Raw genomic sequence first — 21,609 nt, forward strand, 5'->3', positions numbered from 1 at the left:
CGTTCGGGGGGATGCCAGTGGGGAGGGATGGATTGGCAGTTTGGAATTAGCAGATGCAAACCATTATATATAGAATGAATAAACAACGAGGTCGTACTGTATAGCACAGGGAACTATAGTCAATATCCTGTGATAAACCATACTAGGAAAGAATTTTAGGGACTTCCCTGGCAGTCCAGTGGTTAAGACTTCATCTTCTAATGCAAGGGGTGTGGGTTTGATCCCTGGTCAGGGAGCTAAGATCCCACATGCCTCAAGGCCAAAAAACCAAAACATAAAACAGAAGCAATATTGCAACAAATTCAGTAAAGACTTTAAAAATGGTCCACATCAAAAACACAAAACAAAACAAAAAACAAAAACTTTAATAAAATTTTTAGAAGACTGTATATATGTATAACTGAATCACCTTGCTGTATAGCAGAAATTAACACATTGTAAATCAACTGTACTTCAATTTAAAAATATAGAAAAATTTTAAAACAAAAATTAAACAATTTTGCACAAATAAAACAAGGTAAATATGGGATATTATAGATATATTAGTTAACTCGATGGAGGGAATCCTTTCACAATGTATACATACATTAATGTTGTGTACTCTCAATACATTACAATTTTGTCTGGCAATTATATCTCAATAAAGCTGGAGGGAAAAGTAGAGACTAAATAAATAAATTGTGTGACCTCAAGCAAGACAGCTCTCTGAGCCGCAAATTCCTAATCTGAAAAGCCATCATCCAACAATTCATATGAATGAAAAGCACTCACTGGCAAACAATTAATAAGGGTTCAATAAATATTAATGGTAATTAGCAAAGATTCTACTTCCCCTAAAGGCAACAGGGGCAGAGAAATTATACTACATATGTTCCCATCACAACCCATGCCAAAATGTGAACAATTCTAAAGAAAACAATATGAAATTCTATGCTGCATTTGAGTTCATAATTACAAATCACATGCTATAAAATATGTGAAATCTTACAAATAATATTTAGTCACAATTAACATGACTTGGAGGGATGTCTCCAAAGAATATTTACTTTGGAAGACATTAAGTCTGTCCTAACGTTGAATTCAATCTACCATATATTTATGACCGCACCATGTTGACAGCTACTGTGCCACACAGAGTCAAGTAACAAAAGTGTCTGCCTTTGAAAGAGTTCAGTCTCAAGGGGGAAGAAAATCCAGTCATGTACACGTCCACAAGCAAATAAATACAAAGTGATGATTAGAGAAAGAATAGGGAAAGGTCAGCAAAGGAAGGCTTTCTAGAGGTGACAATAGCAGCTAAGAAGCTTCCCAGGCAAAGAATGGAGAAAGAGTTTACTCTAGAGGACTAAGAAGACCATAATGTCCAAAGACACAGAGGCCTAAACCAGTGTGGTATGTGTAGCAAACTAAAATCAATTTAGTACGGCTAGAATGTACGGTATGAGCCAGTGGGAGCCAATTTGAAGGGGGAGAAAGTGGCGCACATGTAGAGACATCCATAGAGTCGTGGAGAGATCCCTATACATAGTGGGTCCAAATCCTCACTAATCCTCACAATGTCATGGCAGTTCCTTAGAAACACTGATTCCAAGGAACAACCCACCACCCACCATCACCACCACCACCCAAGTAGTTTGGAATGACCAGCCATACTGACATTAACTGCAGTATGCTATATTAGAGTGGGTAAGACAGAAATCAATGAAGGGTTTAAGTAGAAGGATAAAAGGGTAAGATTTGTGGTTGAGACAAGTTTTCTTGAACAATCTAGGTGGATGAAGAAGGGGAAGGAAGGAAGAAAATTGAAAATATGTAAGAAAGGGGCTTCCCTGGTGGCGCAGTGGTTAAGAATCCGCCTGCCAATGCAGGGGACACGGGTTTGAGCCCTGGTCCAGGAAGATCCCACATGCCGCGGAGCAACTAAGCCCCTGCACCACAACTGCTGAGCGTGCGCTCTAGAGCCCGTGCTCCGCAACAAGAGAAGCCCCCTCAATGAGAAGCCAGTGCACCACGACAAAGAGTAGCCTCTGCTCGCCACAACTAGAGAAAGCCCGTGCACAGCAACAAAGACCCAATGCGGCCAAAAATTAATTAATTAATTAATTAATTAATTAAAAAGAAAGCACATAAGAGAGAACAGCTGTAAAAGTCTACGTAAAGATTAAACAGACCTGGACTAGGGTAGACTAGAGGTAGTAGGAAAACCTGAGCAAGAGGAGAAATTCCCGAAATATATATGAGCAACTGGTGCCTTAGTGGATCAAAAATATCTATACAGTAACACAACACTGTAAATGAACTATACGTCAAATAAAAATTAATTAATTAATTTACAAAGGAAGTGGCCTAAAGGCATTTGCACCACTTTAAAAAAAAAAAAAAAACGAAAAACAAAAACTATACAGGAGGTGGCTGATTAACCTGCCTTTAAATGTGTTCACGTCTGAGGTTACAGCTAAGCAGAGATGTCTAACTGGCCGACAGATGGTCCTGGAAATCAGGAGAGAAATCTCCACTGGAGACGTGGATTTGTGAGAGTATAAAGAATGTGTGCCCATCAAAATGACTTTTTAGCAGGTGAGAAAATCCCTCGTGTGGCAGAATGTCTCACCTAGTGTCGCTGCTGCAGCCAATCCAGCTGTGTAGGGGTCCGTCCCTGGGGGCGCAGCACTGATGATGTATGGGTTGGGGACAAACGCAGCGGGAGCTAAACCTGCTGAAAACATACCTGTCAGTAAAAACAAACTTGACTAAAACTGCAGCCCTACCAAACACCTACACAGTTTGGCTAATCATTCCAGGCTGTAGGTGAGGAAAAAAAGAAAAAAGAGGAGATAGGATAGGTTGAGACTAAAAAGGATTTTAAGAAGATAAAATAATCCTTGTACTAAAGATTATGGTGACATCTATCTATCGTCTATTTTTTTTAGCCTTTGCTAAAGACGTACAATTAAAACTGCTATGCAGTTTTTAATTCAGCACAATTTCTAAAGGACTATCAAAATTACATTATAACAGGCTAAAATAAAGCAATTTAAAAGACTTTGTAATGGGATAGAAGGATTTATTTCCATTTAAACAATTTTCCAGTTTTCCACAAAGAAGATGCATGCATATTTATAAAGACTACTACCTACAAGTATAAATTAAGTAAGACCCAAGCAAAGGCCTTTATGCCTAGACTTAATACTGTTGACCCTTTAACAAAGCAGGGGTTAGGGGGTGCTGACCCCTACGTGGCCAAAAATTCATGTACAACTTTAAAGTCAGCCCTCCATAGCCACATTTCTGCATCAACGATTCAACCAACCGAGGATCAAGTAGTACTGTAGAACATTTACTGAAAAAAAATCTGAATATAAGTGGACCTGCGCAGTCCAAACCCATGTTGTTCAAGGGTCACCTGTATATCTAGGTTGGAAGCAAGTCTTTTCTTCCACAGCATTCCACAATCCATGATTGGTGATCTTCTATCTATTCAATCGTGTCATTTTAACATATTAAAAAAAAAAATTTCTACTTGCATAGCACTTTGTTTCAAAGAGACCTGAAAAAAGTGGGGGAGGGGTATAGGGGGTCTAGGCAATAAGACAAAAATATGCACATCAAAACATTAATAAGTGCAACAGGAAAAGGGCAAAGCTACTGTACTGTAAAAACCAGTGATTATATGATAATACTTTTTAAAATTTTCAATACATGCTACTTGGAAAATAGGCTTAAAAGTACTACTTGCTACTTAATAAGATGTGACATTGATATATCCATAGTCTACACAAGCCCAACAAGCACAAAATTACTGTCATTTGAGTTCATCCAAACCTACCAACAGAGTTGATGCTAGTCACTACTACAGTAAATACTTTAAATACTGAAACAGCTGAGGCAGAGCAATAACTGGATACCAAGAAATCTCATCAGTTGAGGTCTAGAAAAATAAGAATGTTGCTAAAGACAACTGGACAAGAGTAAGAGGCCATTTATTGTACCTTGAGGGATTTGTCTGGACTTTGACAATCAGTCTGCTGGGTTCCACAGCAGCCGCTATCCTAAAATGGGGCCACCCCTATAAGGGAGCTTTCGGCTCAAGGACTTACCAATGTGGGGTTGATGCGCGGCTGCCAGCGCGTACTGCTGCTGCTGAGCGGCTGTCAACTGTTGGACAGCAAGTGCGTTAGGTCTTTGGAACAGCTGAGGGAAGAAAAGGACATGATGAGGTTAGAGAACCTGTCTTGTGAAATAATTTTAAAACCTCTCTGAATAAGAATTTCCATAAACCCTTGTTTAGACAGGATGCTTTAAACAAAAATGTTCTCATGTTCTACTCCATTCCCTTGGTATCTATGATGCTTCATAGTTCCGTTTTCCCTCTCTTGCTTTACCTCAGTTTGGTGTGCCTGGTTCCCACGTGCTAACTACTCACAGGTTATATGTCCCCTGAACCACAAACATACATACAAATGCCCTAAGAACTATTCCAGGTCTGAGGTTGCTGCCTGATCCAGAGCAACTTAAAAACTAAATGAGTATATTACAAATGACTTACCACGTTGCACTGAGTGCTGTTACCTCCCTTCAGTTCTTTTACGAACCCCACAAACACTTTGAATTAATTCTCACCTATTCATACTTTGGAGTATTCATTTCATCCTCTGGCTGCCTCTGCTTGAGGAAATAATATTGGATACCTTCCTCAACTAGTGGCTTATCATAATGGGTAAATTGGACAACTGTGCAATTTGGGGGGGCTCCCGAGTTTCCTAGAATACCAATTCTTTTATAGATAAGAAAAAAAAAACAACAGAAGTATAGCTGCTACTAACGAAACCTGGATTATGAGCTCAGACCTAGCACGTTGTTAAGTTCCCAAGGAAAGGAGTTCAAAGGTCTTGACAAGAATATCCCAAGATTCTCTCTTATTACAAAGTCAATCACTCATTCTTTCATTCATTCTACAAATATTTATGAAATAACACCTGCTAGGTACTGTGCAAGGAACGAGGAACACAGCACTGAATAAAATGTTCATACATTTTAATAGGAATAGTTTTGGTACAAAGAAAGGGGATTCCTGATTTTGGATTGCCCTGATGTGCCTCCTTCCAAGGGGTTACACTAAAGTCTTCTTTATTTTCTGAAATCAGACTAGGAGAATTTACCGATGGGACCTCCCTACAGAGGACCTTCAACCTACCTGCTCTTTCTACAGGACTTTTCAATGTTTCAGCTAACTTCACTGGATGATATGTAACAGACACCATGGATCTTGCATTACAGATGTCTTCATAAAAAGACCTGATTGTTTCAGACATTAGGAGATAATGTCACTCTGACAACTCGGCTTAATTATCATCACAACTGAACTTTTGACTTCTTATTTATTTATTAGGCTGTGCCAGGTCTTAGTTGCAGCATGTGGGATCTAGTTTCCTGACCACGGATTGAATCCGGGCCCCCTGCGTTGGGAGCACAGAGTCTTACCTACTGGACCACCAGGGAAGTCCCCAACTGAACTTTTTTTTTTTGGTACATGGGCCTCTCACTGTTGTGGCCTCTCCCATTGTGGAGCACAGGCTCCGGACGCGCAGGCTCAGTGGCCATGGCTTACGGGCCCAGCCGCTCTGCGGCATGTGGGATCTTCCCGGACCGGGGCACGAACCCGTGTCCCCTGCATCGCAGGTTGACTCTCAACCACTGCGCCACCAGGGAAGCCCCCCAACTGAACTTTTAATGTTATCTTAGGTGGTGGACTTTATTCTATGATCTGGTTACTTCTGTGCCTCAAATATGTGAGTAGACTGATTTTAAAAAATTGTTTTTAAAAGGTGAATATTCTGAACATACTGGTCAATTGTATTTGTTACCTCTCTTTCTATATATTCATCTTTCTAAAAACCAGAGTAGGGGCTTCACTGGTGGTGCAGTGGTTGAGAGTCCGCCTGCAGATGCAGGGGACACGGGTTCGTGCCCCGGTCCGGGAAGATCCCACATGCCGCGGAGCGGCTGGGCCCGTGAGCCATGGCCGCTGAGCCTGCGCGTCCGGAGCCTGTGCTCCACAACGGGAGAGGCCACAACAGTGAGAGGCCTGCGTACCGCAAAAAAAAAAAAACAGTAAAATAAGCCTCTGCTTTCACAGTATGAATGACAAAAGTAAACACGTACTACAGATTTCAAAAATACTTTAGAGTTTTTTATTTTCAAAGGTTAAAGAAAAGAAAAACTTCATTATGATGCTGGTAAAAAGATAGTACTACTTTACAAGCATTGATTAAATATCAAGTATTCAAAAGAAATATAGAGGGCTTCCCTGGTGGTGCAGTGGTTGAGAGTCCGTCTGCCGATGCAGGGGACACGGATTCGAGCCATGGCCGCTGAGCCTGCGCGTCCGGAGCCTGTGCTCCCCAACGGGAGAGGCCACAACAGTGAGAAGCCCGCGTACCGCAAAAAAAAAAAAGAGAAAGAAATATAGGAATCTATTGACAAACATATCAAAACAACTGTTCACTCCAGGAAAGGAGCCGACCAGTACTATTTGGTAACTACGCCCTGTGATCATTGCCAGGCTGGTTTCTGTTTCACCTCAAGGACAGTGCCTCTGGAGTGCTCTTACCAACAGCTCCTCCCCCACCCCCCGCAAGACAGGCAGCCAGGAGGCAGGAAACAAGTAAAATAGTGGAAAGCTGTTTAAAAATGTTTTCCAAGGTTGTGAAAATACCTCACAGTTCCACTAAACAACTACTGTCCCTTCAATGGATCTCTGGAATTTTCCTAGCCTAAAACCTTTTGAAATATTTAACATCTCAGACACCGCTCATGCTAGCCTCTTCCCTCTACCCTTCTTGGGCCTGCTGCAAATAAAATAACTCATTTCATTCAACAAACATTTTTTTGAGCACTTATTATTAGCTAGGCACTGCAACATGAAGTTAGGGAAATAAGGATACTAGTGTGTTCAGAATACAACTCTTGAGGTTATCTTGACTTATTAACTGAAAACAGTACTCCAATACCATTCCATTATGACTTATCCTCACTTCACATGCTTTTAACATTTCATGTAACACTATACGTATGTACTGTATCTGTAAATATACATATAAATACACAGTGTGTGAATAAAGTAACCATTCCGCATTACATCAGTCTGTGGTCCTCACTACCATGTTACCACCGAGAGTAGGGACTATTACTTTTAACTAAAAACATATAGGCCCTATAAAAACACCCATATATCCTGCGTTTGAGAGCTGGTTAATATCTCAGTGATTATGGCAAAAAGAGAAGGAATTATTTTGAGTGCATTTTGCAATAAACAATTAACATAAGTAAATTATGCATTGACAACAGGCAGATTTGATTATAGTATAGATTACAGCAATTCTAGCACATTTTCTTTATGTAAATGGTCCAATATTAACTGGAAATACAGGTTATTCAAAACAAAATTGGGTAACTGGCAAGTGATGGATTCTAAAGGATCCTGAAAAACTCATACAAATGCCATCTGCTGGGCAAAGTGCTGAACTCTGTCAACATTTTCATGATTTTCACAGAGCAAGCCAATAATAACTGAGAAACACAATACTGTGAAACTTGGGGAAAATGCTTATTTTAAGGTCAGTATAATGATAAATGTGCCACAATTTATTGCCATTTACTTAGGGAGAATTCATAAGCTATTCAAGAAACTGAATGCAGGGGAAAATATGTCAACTATTTCAAGCTTATCAAGGTTCCTAATAAGAAATCCTGAAGGCATAATTTGGGAACCACACAAGCAAGCTTGTTTAACTCCCTTCTGTGACACTATATGAGCTAACAAAAGATACCCTGCATGGTTTATATTCCAGAAGTGATTCCAGGCAGTCAAAAACACCCAACATAGTGACTGGCATACAGCTGGCACCTGATAAGAGACAGCTATTACTACTATTGTTATCAATAATAATTGCTGGCATAAAAACATTGTTGTTGAGTTTTCAGAATCTGGAAGAGTAATATCTAAATATGGAGTTAGCCAATGTCAAAGACTATCCTTTCTCCCCCCAAAATAAAATGTACTGCCAGGCCTGGCTTCTTACCAGTTTAAGGCAATATACATAGTGGAGAGAGGACAACAGCACAGAGTCTGGGGCCAGAAAGCCTGCATTCATGTCTCAGCTCTACCACTGACTGTGTGTGTGAGACACTGGGCAGGAAAACCTCTGTGCTTTACTCTCCTCCTCTCTCTAACAGGGACAATAAAGATTTGTCTAACTCATAAGGTTGTTCTAAGTATTAAAATCAATACACATAAAGCACTTGAAAGTCCTTTATATGTGATATTCTTTATGATGAATGAGGAGAGCACCCACACACACGGACAAAGCCCTTCTGTGGGCCACCTCTTACAGCTCATCACCCAGTACAGCAGCCCAGGATGGGGACAAGGAAAGCAGAAGGCAAGACTCTTCTGAGTCAGTGTTAAAGTCAAAACCCCACTGAGTTCATGAGCACCAGCTGCCGTCAGGTCACAAAAAGGGAAGAAAGAAAAACCTTTTTAGTTTTTGTTGTCGATGAGTATTTTTTAAAACATACTCCTTGCAGAAAAAACTAAGAATGCAGTTGAATACTCCATGCATCAAAAGGCGTTACATTTCTAGTACTAGGTCCAAAGGAAACAGCTAGGAGCTAGAAACCAAAACAAAGATGTTTGCATAGCTGGTAGTATATGATCTGCAGTTAAGTCTGTAAGCTTCACGATGTCTTAATTTTCTTATCTATAAAAATAAATAAATAAATTCTGCCCAAGTAAATTGTAAAAAAAAAATAAATCTATAAAAATATAATAGCTGCCCTACCTCATGGGGCTATTGTCAGAATTCACAGAGAAAAGCCCTTCAAACACTACGAGTATTACATCAATAGTGGGGCTATAAATTTTTAAGAAAAAACTATATCCTGGAGCTAGTCCTCAGTATATGAAATTTGTGAATGTTTGCTACTGTCTGAAGCTTCTAGATCAAAGTTCATTTTTGACCAGGTTATTTGAACAGCTGCAATAATCAACTAATAATTATAATGATTTTTGGTTAAACAGGTACATACAAACTATGCTGTCAATTTTTTAAAAAACAAAAAATTCATATTTCTTTAGCAGAAGAAGAATTGGATTCCAAAATAAATGATTTATAAATAAGGTGAGGAAAAATATATCCTTCCATCAAATAAGTTAGTCTTTTGAGAAAAATCATATTCTAAAATTTCAGCAAAGTCAAGTAACAATAAAGGCAAGTTTCAACTGACCTAACTGCTAGCTAAAGTCAGCATTTTAACAGTGACTGTACGCATGACACTGACAGAATAATCTTCCTCTTATTTATAAACTGAAAAGAAAGCCAAGAATTTTAAACACCTATATTAAAACTATGCACACACCTGGTCTCATAAGAATGACATTTAAATCACTACCACACTTTAAAAAGCAATGCATGCCAATTTCCTCTCCCATCTGACTAGGGCTTTCAGAGTACTGTCTCTTTGTTTAAAATTCATGCTTAACAGGTTAGAGCTTTAGTACTTCAGTACACAATTTTGTAAAACATGCCACATCATTGGGTTATTTTTATATTAACTGAACCCTAAATAAAGAATATCAACAATTAACCAGATTAACCCACCTGATTACCAATCTTGGCTTTGGTTTCTGTTACATATGATTGTAATATAATGAAACCTAGTAATATTTTTCTAAAGTATACTTAGGTAAATATAGATAACTGCATAGCTATTTATTAAAATAAAGAATATTGCTGAAGTATCAAAACACAAAATGGTATGAACACAGTATATGTGAGCTGTTCACTTTGTTTTCCAGGATTAAAGAGAAGACAATGAGGGGAAAATGAGGAAAGAGATATCAATGAGCATTTCAAACTACCCTAAATTAAGGGTTCCTAACCCCACATCTTTGTACCTGGGGCAGATAAAGTTATCTTTATTGTCATGAAATTTAGCATGTCCTTCAATTATTATTGTAGGCAACAAATCACATTAAATTTAGCCACAAATCTGTGATTTAATCACCAACAGAAATCATATATACTTTCATGTTACTTTATGATTGTTAGACATTTCAAAATCTTGCTTATGCTCGTTATGACGGCTAGTACAACTACCTCTATCTCATGCATCACATGATAAAGAAGCAAATCTGTTCAATTTGTTGCCAAATTTGCTGTCAAACAAATTTGTTGTCAAATATTGTTATAGCTATTTTTATATAATTGGCTTTCTCTGTAATCCTACTTACACTATACATTTTAAAACAGTATTCTAAGAATTCAGTCTGAGATCTTACCTAACTGCTAAGGGGTTCATGGCACCAAAAAAGGAATCCCTGCTCTAAATACATCTCAGGTTAAGTTTATGGTTAACAGTGGCTAGACAAGTAATTTAACTATCCAAAACCAAAGTATCCCTAAGTACAGTTAGATTGTAATAAATTAAATGAGAATTACCTTTTCTGTATTTTCAGGCTGCTTTATATTATGTGTCTAAATATAAGCTGATATTGTCTTATGAAACCAACTTATTACACCAAATGAAATGAAACAGGACACAAGAAGGAATTATTTATTTTGTCAATTTTCAAACATAAAAGCACAAAGCTACCCTACCAATTATAGCAAATAACTCAAAACTTAAAAAAAAAAAAATCCTCTGATGCCCGTTTAAGAAAGCCATGATAAAAATGTACAGAAAAATATGTGCCACATGAGACCTTTGGTTCAATCCTCACAATCATTAATATTGTCTGTACTCAGTCGTGGCTCTCAAGGCCTCTGTGACCTGGACTCAATAACCAAATGCATCTATCTCCTTTTTACCTTCTACGTGTATCTTCTACTCTTGTCAACCAATGACCACACCACTGTCATTTCCATCTCCATACCTCTGTTCTCTTAACTGCAGCAATATACGTACATTCCACGTGTCATTCAAGTTAGGTCTATGCAAACTTGGTCCTCATTGAGCCCTCCCCTGGTCTGACAGGATCCTCGACCAAGCAATTTAGCACTTAGTTCCTCAACCATTCCATAATTGTTTCATGTATGATAGTCACTCTATGAACACTAGCTCTGTTCTCTATGGACAAAACCTAAAGTTCCTGGAAGGACACAACAGTCAACAGTTAACTGACTAATATGGGCAAAAGAATGCTACTAAGCTAACACTCAGCACAGAAAAACTAAACCATGATAATTAAGTCATTACTTCTTAAAAATGTCTTGTTAATGACCATAAGACAGCACAGCAGTCGGTTAAGACTCACAACACTACCTATGCAACCCCACAAGTCACTTTTCTTCAACCTCAACTACCAGCTAGGGTGACTGTTTGTTTCTACATTATCTATTGAACACATATATGTTCATTTCTAATTTTAAGCCTTTAGTTTACTATTTCCTCCACTGGAATTTTCATTCTTCTCCTGGTATAAACGTCTTGCAAGGCACAGCTCAAGATCCACCTCTTCCATAAGTCCTTCCTTCCCCAGGTTAAGAGTATGCTCTCCCTAGGACATGGGCATAAATGGTCTCATCACTTGTCATGCAGTATTTCCTTGTACTATTTAAATGACCAAATGAGCCATAATAACTAAACTGAGAGCCATGGGGTTGGGGGAGCCCGTTCCATTCATGAAAGATATGCTTGGCTACAGGTGACAACAAGAAATGCGAACAGAAGGTTATAACCTGCAGTCCACAGATCTGTGATCTCCCTGAAGTTATCCACAAAATAGAGTGTCAAAAGAATTATGTTTTTCTCATGAGAGGACTATGGCTTTTGATCAGATGGCAAGAGGCCTCTGACAGTAAAAAGGTTAAATACTGATTCAGGAGGTAAATTTACTGGATATGATAACAGGTCCAGTTATTTGTCTATGAGGTACACCTACTGGGCTAGACCTAAACGACTCACATATTAGAATGGATGCAAGGCCTCAAAGAGTAGCCTCCAGACCTCTTAGAAGGCTAGTTTCCAATTTTAGTTTTGGGAAGTATATTAAATACGGGGGATGTTCTGAGATAATATAATAGGGGTATGGAAAAGGTTCCCTGGAAATTTGTTCCACTAAAGCAAAGCAGAGGACACAGAGGAATCAAGACCCCAGCTTACCCTCTAAGGAGATTACAATCTAGCAGAGGACATGTAATCATAACACAAAGCAGAACACGATGACTCCTTTTCTTAAGGGAAGCACAAAACACTACAGGGTTCGAAGGAGACAGACATGACAACTTTTTGATTTGGAAATCAAGAAAGGTAACAGCACTGGACCTTGAAGAATGAGAACCATTTTAATTAGTAGAAAGGGGAATAAAACGTTAACGAAAAGCAAAAGGGTAAAAAAGATTAGAAGGATAAAGTGTAGGAACAAACACCAATTTACAGTAGAGCAAGGATCCTTCCTTCTTAATTACTACTGGCTTTTATGCTGGAGCCTTTGGGAAGTTAAGGGTCTTGAAGAGTCTTGGGCCAACGGTTCCCAGGCATGCTATTAGGCTGCCAAGTACAAGAATGTGTACAGCCATCTACTCAGAATAGCAAGAATTATGAGCCCATGGGACAAAGTAACAATGATCACATCCTATGATGATGGTGTACCTGTGTAACAATGTCCCTATACTGCAGCAACCAAGACATGCATGGGAAGTCAGAACCCAAAAATAGTTTAACTTGTAAAATAATGACGTTAATGTCCAAAAACTGCTGAAATGGGATACATGGTAAAGGCACCCAAGGTTTTATAAATCTGAGTGGGTGGTGTCTTTGATTTAATTGTGTTAACTATTTGTGGGTATGCAAAAGTACATTTCTGTTCAAGTCCTAATAATTATCCAGGCTCCTCAAAAATTGACAGAATTATTTTGAAACCCAAGATCAATAAATCAAAAGAGAATCCCAGCTCTGATTATGACGTAAAGAACAATTATATGAAAGAGAATCAGATTTTCATTCATAAGAGGTTGGAGACAAACACTTTTTTTTTTTTTTTTTTGCGGTACGCGGGCCTCTCACTGTTGTGGCCTCTCCCGTTGCAGAGTACAGGCTCCGGATGTGCAGGCTCAGTGGCCATGGCTCACAGGCCCAGCCGCTCTGCGGAACGTGGGATCTTCCCGGACCGGGGCACAAACCCGTGACCCCTGCATCGGCAGGCGGACTCTCAACCACTGCGCCACCAGGGAAGCCCAAACACTTCTTAAATAAACACTTCTTCAGCAACAAGCAAAGAGTTAGATTAGGTTAGATTGGGAATGGAAGCTAAGAACCAAAGCCGACTAGAGTTCTACGGGTTGCTAGGGGAAATTCAGACCAATGAGACAGAGTAAAAGAAAGAATTCAGATAAAACTTCTTGAGATAACTAGGTTAAAGGAACCTGATTAGAATCAGCCTGCACTTAACATACCTCAATTTAGATAGAGAAATTACCACATTAATGTTCTAAGCTGAACAAGTTGAATTCTACACAGTAACAGTGTGTCCCTATGTTTGCTGATGTGACACAAAATATCTTGAAGTCTATGATCTCCTCAGCGTCTGAAGTAATTTCTGGCTTCACTTAAAAGTGCTGTTTTGAGGATTCATTGTGAGAAAACATTAAAAAGAAGACAAAAAGCACAGGAAGTCAAATTCCTATGGAAAGGTGAGCATAACTACTGGGAACTACGGGGAGAGTAGTGTACACTTTTAGTTCACTTTCTCTCTGGAAAAAGAGTTGGTTAATTAAACCTAATATATCCATCTGATATGAGCACAGATTATGCACATCACATCACCCCTTAAAGGGGTTTGTTTTTGTAAACTTCACATGGCTAACTTTATTATCCAATCATCTATCAATCAAAATTCATTTAAAATCAGCCATTTATGACAACTAAAGGGACAGTATGGTACAACTGATCTACAAAGACCATAAGCCAATTTTCCCCATAGAAAAAAATTATAGATATGTAATTTCTAAACTTCAAAATCAGATTTTAACCTTTCAAACCTAGAAGTTTATATTTATATTCCAAAATTAAGGAGCATCAGAATTCATGGCCCATAAAACTGCTTGTAGCCACAAAGGAGAACCTGTGGTACTTAACATATCAGGAGGCTACCTACCCCCGTTTTATAATTCAGACAGCTAATTTTCCTTTAAAAAAAATTAAACGAAAGAATCAGTAAACCCTAGAGTTAGTCATACCATGCCTTCAAAACCAGAAGGCACACATACAATATATTCCAAAGACTTATGAATAATAAAAGAAAAGCCAGGTCATTTCACTGCAGATTTTATGTCGCATGATTTGCGTTTTTCCCCTAATTACACTCTAACTCTTTTGAAAGGTACCAGGTATGTCTGTTACCTGCAGTAACTCACTTAATTAAAAGACAGGACTAATAAGACATCTGGCACTGGACTCCTGACAGTGGCAGACAACAGAGTTTACTATTTTAAAAACAAAAACCAACAGCAGTACAATCACATTAATCTTCAGTGAATTAATTTAACATTCAAGAGGATTGTGTTACAAGAGGTAACACCACCACATCCCCTCCCCAGGCCCTGAAGAAAGAGAGGAGCCAAAGGAAGTACACAGAGCAGGGTGGTCTCTTGCCAATAAACCTCAACATGGGAATAAGCTTCTGGAGGGGAAGATGCAGAGGCTTTGTAATCCACATCACTGTTGGGTTAATAAGGACTGGCTATCGAAGGCCTAAAATAATGCCACCCTCCTCCCATTACCCGATTCTCAGTTACTTGAATAATGTGCTGGCTGCAGGGAGAGCAGAGAGAGTGACAGAGACACACACAGTACCTGTTGTTGAGAATTGTAGTCAAAAAGTCCCACAGTTGCTGCTGCTGAGTCCACAGGTACCTGCGTGCCTGAATAATCAAACTGAAGAGGCTCCATGCCCACATGTTCCATGGGGTCCAAGGGGACACTCTGGGACTCCATGTTGGAGAAATCCTCCACAGGCTTGGCACCATTGGTGCTGGTCAGCTGGGCTAAACCCTCAGAACCATTCTGGTTTGGACCCAGAAGATCCACTTCATTAGCAGAGTTCTGGCAATTACCAGGGGTACGGCTAAACAGAGAAAGTAAAGGGCATTAAACCTTATTTTGAGTGGGGAGGGACACTACAGCAACCTAAGTTTAAGGACAACGTGCTCGACACAGCTCATTACCAATAGTATTTAAAACTATTTCTACAAAATGACTGGAGACCCTTCTGGTGCTTATATGTTCTATCCTATAAAATGACTCTTCTATTGCTTGCCTCTCCACCACAACCCACCCCTTAAATTTACATTAACTGCTATTAATTTACAATCCCTTTAACCAAGGGGCCCAGATTTGAGGAACACTGGATGAACTGGGGAAAAAATCACTGCCTGTGGCATCCATGAAAACAGAGATCCCAAAATACAGGTAGTAAAGTATGCCCCCCAAAAGCAACATCTACTCTTTAAACAGAGTCAATGGACAAAGTAGTTTCCAAGGGGAAATTCCACATCTGAGAATAATTCTATTTCAAAAAAATATTTTTTAATAGGTGAAAATTTTGTGTGTGTATTTCCTGGGTACCACTGGCCACTGATAAAACTGTCTCCCCTTTTCCCCTTCTAAGAAACCAGAAGCAGACCATTACAAAATAATACAAAATAAATTCACATCTAGGATAAGCCCCTGCTAAGGAGACAACTCTAAGAATTAAAAGTAATATGAGGATGTAATTTATCATCCAAACCAGGACACTCCTAAGAGCAAAAAAAAGGGCAGTGTTAAGAAATATCCTGGGACACAGGTATAAACAAATACTGTCCTGGGTAATTCAGGACACATGATCACCCTATGTAAAAAGATTACAGGACTATATTATTCCAATTCAGACTAATATAGAATAATATTATATTCTAGTCAGGGAGTATAGCCTGTGACTACATTCTAAGCCTAAAAGAAATCTTATCGCTGGTACAAATGAAAGCTCTTGTCGTGTTCCTTGACAGACACACAAACCCCACCACTACCACCTGTCCCGGAGTCAAATACCATAAAACAATGCCACAGGCTGCTTGAGACTCAGGATGGAGAGGCTACCCAAACTCATCCGAAAGACCTTAGATAAATGTTTATTTCTCTGTGTCTCAAATTTCTTCCAAAGACTGTAATTCTTTACACTCACAACATACAAAAGTTAGGTTAGGAAGACTAAACAATTGAACGCTGTTCTACAATGACCCGAAATATATTTTAATTTGACTCTGTAGATTATTAGGATAAGGGGTGGGTGGGCGGGTGGGTGTGGGTGTAGGTACACACACATTAGTTTTAGACTACAATTACATTACTAAAAATTAAATTCTCTTAACTATACATGAGTGACTAAGGATTTTTAAATTTTAAAAAATCATATACCATCACTAAAGTTTAGCTACATAAATGAAGACTAAACACAGTATCGTTTTATTACTGTGCATATTAAAATTATAGGGTAAAACCTGCAAATCAATTACGACCAGAGATGGAATGAGAGGCCTCCATGGAAGGGATATGATTAAGAACAAGTCACTTGAGCTGCATCTCTGGTTCTTCAAAATGAAGAAAATGATACCTAACCTGCCTACCTCAAAGGGAGCTTATGAGTCTCAAGTAAAAGAATGCTTAAGTTCTCAACTGTTTTTCCTTCCACTCTAACATGCCAGAGCCATATGACACACTTCCATTAGTAACCAAGATTTCTCCCAAGACAGTGATTTGGGAGAAATCCCCAGGCACCCATCCAAGGTGATTTTGATATTTGAGAATCACTGAAATGATCTTTATGAAATCATCCTGCAAATTACAGAGCTCTATACAAATGGGAAGTCTATTGTTTTGGCAAAACATCAGGCATGGACAAATCTTAGAAAGTTCCATCTTACCAGTTAATTTACAATCTTTGTGGTATGGCCTACACTAGACCCAATAATTTAAAAGGACACACAGGGAGGGAAAAAGAAAACTAAAATCAAAATAAAACTGAATGAAAACAAAAACCCATAACCCCCATTCAAAAATCAGAAGTGTAAAACATACAAACCTAAAATCTTTGACGTCTGCGTCAATCCCATTCTGCACTGGTAAACCATTGGTCTTGTCCATCACATCACCCTCCTCCTTCAAATCTCCTAGCTTATCTCCATCAAACGTACCCTTGTTCTTCTTTTCACCTTTGTCGTTTTCATCACTGTCTGCATCCCTTGGGCCCTGTTTAAAAAATAGCTTCAGCTTCACTAATCATCATCAACTAACAATAGTGGGCTACCACTGTGGACACCAGACTACACTAGATGCTAATTAGAACAGGAGAGTGTCCATGACCTTTCAAGACATTACAATCTAATTAACAGACAACACAGAGGCAGGAACACTGCAGAAAGTCTTGCCAAATGGGGGAGACAGACATACATTTATGTTACAGAGATTGGGACAGTCTTATCATGCCCAGTGTCCCACCACCCCATTTTTTTCCTTTCTGCCCAAAGCCCAACCACAACTTTATATCTCTTGGTTCTACTTCTGTGCTCTCAAATCTAACTCTATAGAGTAGCTCAACTCCTAATAAGCCCCAGGAATGGCAGCTAATAGTATAGTTGGAATGTACTAAGCCTACAAAATGAATTTCCTACTTCCACTGCCGATGTAAACTCCTCCCTTACTTCTGAATATTGAGCTAAGTGTGGCCTAACATCATTCCAATTCGATTACTCTATACACTTCATCTTGGGATATATGCCCTGCTAATTTGCACCACCACCACCCCAGTTCCACCCAATATCTCATGGTTTACTAAAACTATAATTCACCAAACAGCCTACACTTGATTTTTTTAATCCTTCAAAACATGTTAAATATAACTATAAAATTCTTTCACAAAGAGTACTCTAAGAAGTGCTTACCAGTTGCCTTCCACTGCCTGTCCCATACCAGGGACTACATGAGAGCGTGTTAAGCTGAATCATTAATGCAACAGAATTTATCTCTGAAGTGCTTCAAACTACAAAGATTAAAAGACTGGACCTAAAAGAACTGATGTGGTGCCAAGCATACTGATGTCCTGTTTTTTAAGGAAATTAAGTCTGTCTCCTCTTACCAATATTCTAAGTTAAGACATGGACATTTAAAGCAAATATGTCTTGATTTCCAGAAGGAAAAGAAGGTTTGGTATAGTGACTTGACATGGTACAGAAAGCTTTGCAAAACCTTATCCAAGGGTTAAGTAATTTTGCTTTTGTAAAACTAGAGAGAGGTAATCTTGCTTGTCCCCATCACTGACTTCTGGTTTAAGGAAGAAACAAATAGACCTGGACCAAAAGAAAGTTCCTGGTAAAAGGGAAGATCCAGTCAGAAGATGATGAGAACTACTGCACAGCATTTCCAGTCACCACAACCAAATTTCATTTGGGGGTGGGGGGGTGGGGAATCACAAATGGAAGCTAAAGCAGCAGACACTCAGTTATGAATGGGTAGGTAGGCCTGCAAATGCAAAATAAAAAGATGCTCTCAAAGTAGTTCTTAGCCATCTCTGGCCCAGAAAGACCAGACTCAGGGACCTTGACGATCTTAGACCTTTCAACTACCAGTTCAAAGCCCATTTTGCTTTCAAAATCATTCTCTGTTCAAATGTGACACAGAAAAAGAAAGATTTCATGGCCAGTATGAATAAAGGAACATATACCAGAAGGGAATTAGAAAGGATATAGTTTTATAAAACTTAGTTTTATGTAGCAGCAAGATGGTAAACTATAGTTTTGGCAGCAAATGAGACATAACTTCTACATCTTCAAAGTATTATACTGTTATTGGTTCAAAAGGAGTAAATGACAGCCAATTAAGCACGACATTGAGATCCCAAACCAGATATGGGAATATGACAGGATTCTAAAGAAAGAAAGAGCTTTCAAAATGTCCAGAGATAAAAGCTCCCTCCTCCTACAAAGGTAAAACTGACAGAAGCTATGTACTCATTTTTATATCCCCAATACTGAATACCGTGCTGGGCAGAAGTTCAAAAAATATGACAAAGAAAACTGAAATGACCAAAAAAATCCTGCAAAACTGAACTGATATGGATCCTCCCATTATCTTTATCATCAGGTAAGAGTCCAGGAGGTGGTGATAAACAACTGTACCTGAATTAGACACCACTAATGTCAATAATAAAAAAAGTATTAGAAGGATCATCCCATCCTACCAACACACTTAAGTAATCTCCCACAAATCTACAAATCAAGTCACTGGCTCAGGAGGAGCAGTTCAGCTCCAATTTCTCATAAGGAGTTCAAAAGGTCTACAGGCAGGGCTTCCCTGGTGGCGCAGTGGTTGAGAGTCTGCCTGCCGATGCAGGGGACACGGGTTCGTGCCCCGGTCCGGGAGGATCCCACATGCTGCGGAGCGGCTGGGCCCGTGAGCCATGGCCGTTGAGCCTGCGTGTCCAGAGCCTGTGCTCCGCAACGGGAGAGGTCACAACAGTGAGAGGCCCACGTACCACAAAAAAAAAAAAAAAAAAAAGGTCTACAGGCAAAAATGGGAAGGAAATTTGATAAAGCAGCAATAGCAAGTTTCACCAACAAGCAAGAAATCTGGGTCCAGAAGAGACTCACTCACCAAATCAATGTTCTTCATGATCTTTCCCCAGTGACCCTTCACAAGGGCTTGCTGAGAAGCTGCTTCCCTTCTGTAACAGCCAACGGCTCTGGCCTGAACACTTAGTCACTCATACTTACATTCTCAATTTTACTACCAAGGGCAGATTTTCAAAGATATCCCTGGGATGGGTTGGTTTTTGCCAATGTTATACAGTCCACTTATATAAAATATAGCTACCTGGTTTTCTACTCTGACTAGGCTAGTAATGCCTCAGCAGAACAGTAGGTTCCTCCTATTTGACGGTGAGGGACCCAAGGAAGGCTTCCATACTTGATCTGGATGGGTTACAGTGGGTGTTTCCATTTGATAGAAATTCATGAAGATAAACATTTATGACTTGTACACGTTTCTGTACATGGTTTTAACAAGTTTTAACAAGTTCAGTAAATCAACAAAAGCCCTAAATTAAAACAGTTGACATGAAGTCTGATTTTTGAATGACACCAAGAACACAAGTAGGAAGCTATTCTGTCAAAAGTCTGTTATTAAAAGAGAATACAGAATACAGGGTTCAGGATCATAAAAATGGTCTCTTAGAAATCTGGGGACCCTAGAGAGAGAAGAATAAGGGTATAAATGGGCTGGTATGTTTTATGGGATTTTAAAGTTTTTTTAATGTGTAAGATAAAGTATTCCTTTAGGAAAATACTAACCCAGATTGCATAGAACCTATACTCTATCTCAACTGCTAACATTTACTGGACTTTGGACAGGTCATTAAACCTGAGTCTTAGTTTCCTTTTCTATAAAACAGGGATCATTTTGTTTAAAACAGAGTAGTTGTAAACATCAATGAAATGATGCATATGCAAAAGTTTATTATAAAGTATAAACCATTTTATACAAATATGATACTAGTAAAAACTATGCACTGGGATAATATTTCTTATATAACATTATCTGTGATTTTAAGATTAAAAATCTTCAATGCTCCCAATTAAGTGGTTTAACTCAAAGAAAAGGGTAGAGCCCATCTGGCCCTCCCAGAGACACTGTCATTTTCACAATGCAGAGTGGCTCTATTGTTAGTGTTGAACATCACAATCTTTTTAAAACTTTGCAAGTGTCTGGGCTTTCTCCCAGAGATTCTGATTTAACTGGTCTGTAGAAGCTCCCACAAATGTTTTTAAAAGTTTCTCTTCCAATAAGCACTCACAATTGAGAACCACTACAATTAAGTCCAAATAAGTATCCTAAAGGCAAGGGGTGTGTTTTGCTTTTTTGTCACATATTACCTAGCACATATTAATACTAAAAAAGTCTATTGAATAAATGAAATAAAAAACAAAGAAGGATTAATAGCATCCTTTTGTTGTAGGCTCCCTTTAGATAAATTACAATCCAGAACTGTAACCCAAATTCAGGCCTCAGAGAGTGCTCAAAATGCAAAGAGGCCAAGCCCAATCAAACTCTCTAGAGTAGGGCCAAGGAGGGTTCTTGAGAGATCAGATCCCAGATCTACACAGAGATGGAACAATATGTTCTGTTGCTAGATATCAAAGAACCGAGAGAAGAGCAGACAGAAAGAAGAACCAGGTACAGCGCGGACCACAGTCCACCCAGCCATGGCTCAGCTTCCTCAAAAGCCTCACATAACAGGGGGAATATTTCAGGGAATACCTATTTTCTGAATGAAGTCAGAGAAATGAGAACTTAATTTTTCCTGTGCAGAGATCCCACCACAAAGCTCCACATGGCAAAAGTCACATTCAATGAGATTAGTAATTTTCTTCCCTTTTTTTCTAAAACAGTATTTTTGTGTATTTGCTTGACACTCAAGTCCTAAAGCCATAACATTAACTAAAATATTGGTTTCTCCTGCGTACACTTCTCAGTTTTTCACAAAATGCCCCCAAAACACCAAAATGTCAATTTTCTTTG

At 39.0% G+C, this 21,609-nt stretch overlaps 1 protein-coding gene across 16 annotated transcripts in view; it reads right to left on the reverse strand.

The window, feature by feature from the left end:
• PUM1 (pumilio RNA binding family member 1) overlaps window positions 1–21,609 on the reverse strand; it is a 127,737-nt gene that overhangs the window by 45,427 nt on the left and 60,701 nt on the right. For 8 of the 16 annotated variants that reach the window (XM_079943322.1, XM_079943329.1, XM_079943335.1 and 5 more), the window contains 4 exons: window positions 17,120–17,286; window positions 14,854–15,124; window positions 4,098–4,191; window positions 2,612–2,728 (listed from right to left, as the gene is read on the reverse strand). In XM_079943322.1, the coding sequence (XP_079799448.1) occupies window positions 2,612–2,728; window positions 4,098–4,191; window positions 14,854–15,124; window positions 17,120–17,286 (649 nt within the window). The remainder of the gene's footprint in view (window positions 1–2,611; window positions 2,729–4,097; window positions 4,192–14,853; window positions 15,125–17,119; window positions 17,287–21,609) is intronic. The other 8 variants (XM_079943324.1, XM_079943323.1, XM_079943333.1 and 5 more) reach the window with 3 other exon arrangements.

Source organism: Stenella coeruleoalba (assembly GCF_951394435.1).
Source record: "Stenella coeruleoalba genome assembly, chromosome: 1".
Lineage (NCBI taxonomy): Eukaryota > Metazoa > Chordata > Mammalia > Artiodactyla > Delphinidae > Stenella > Stenella coeruleoalba.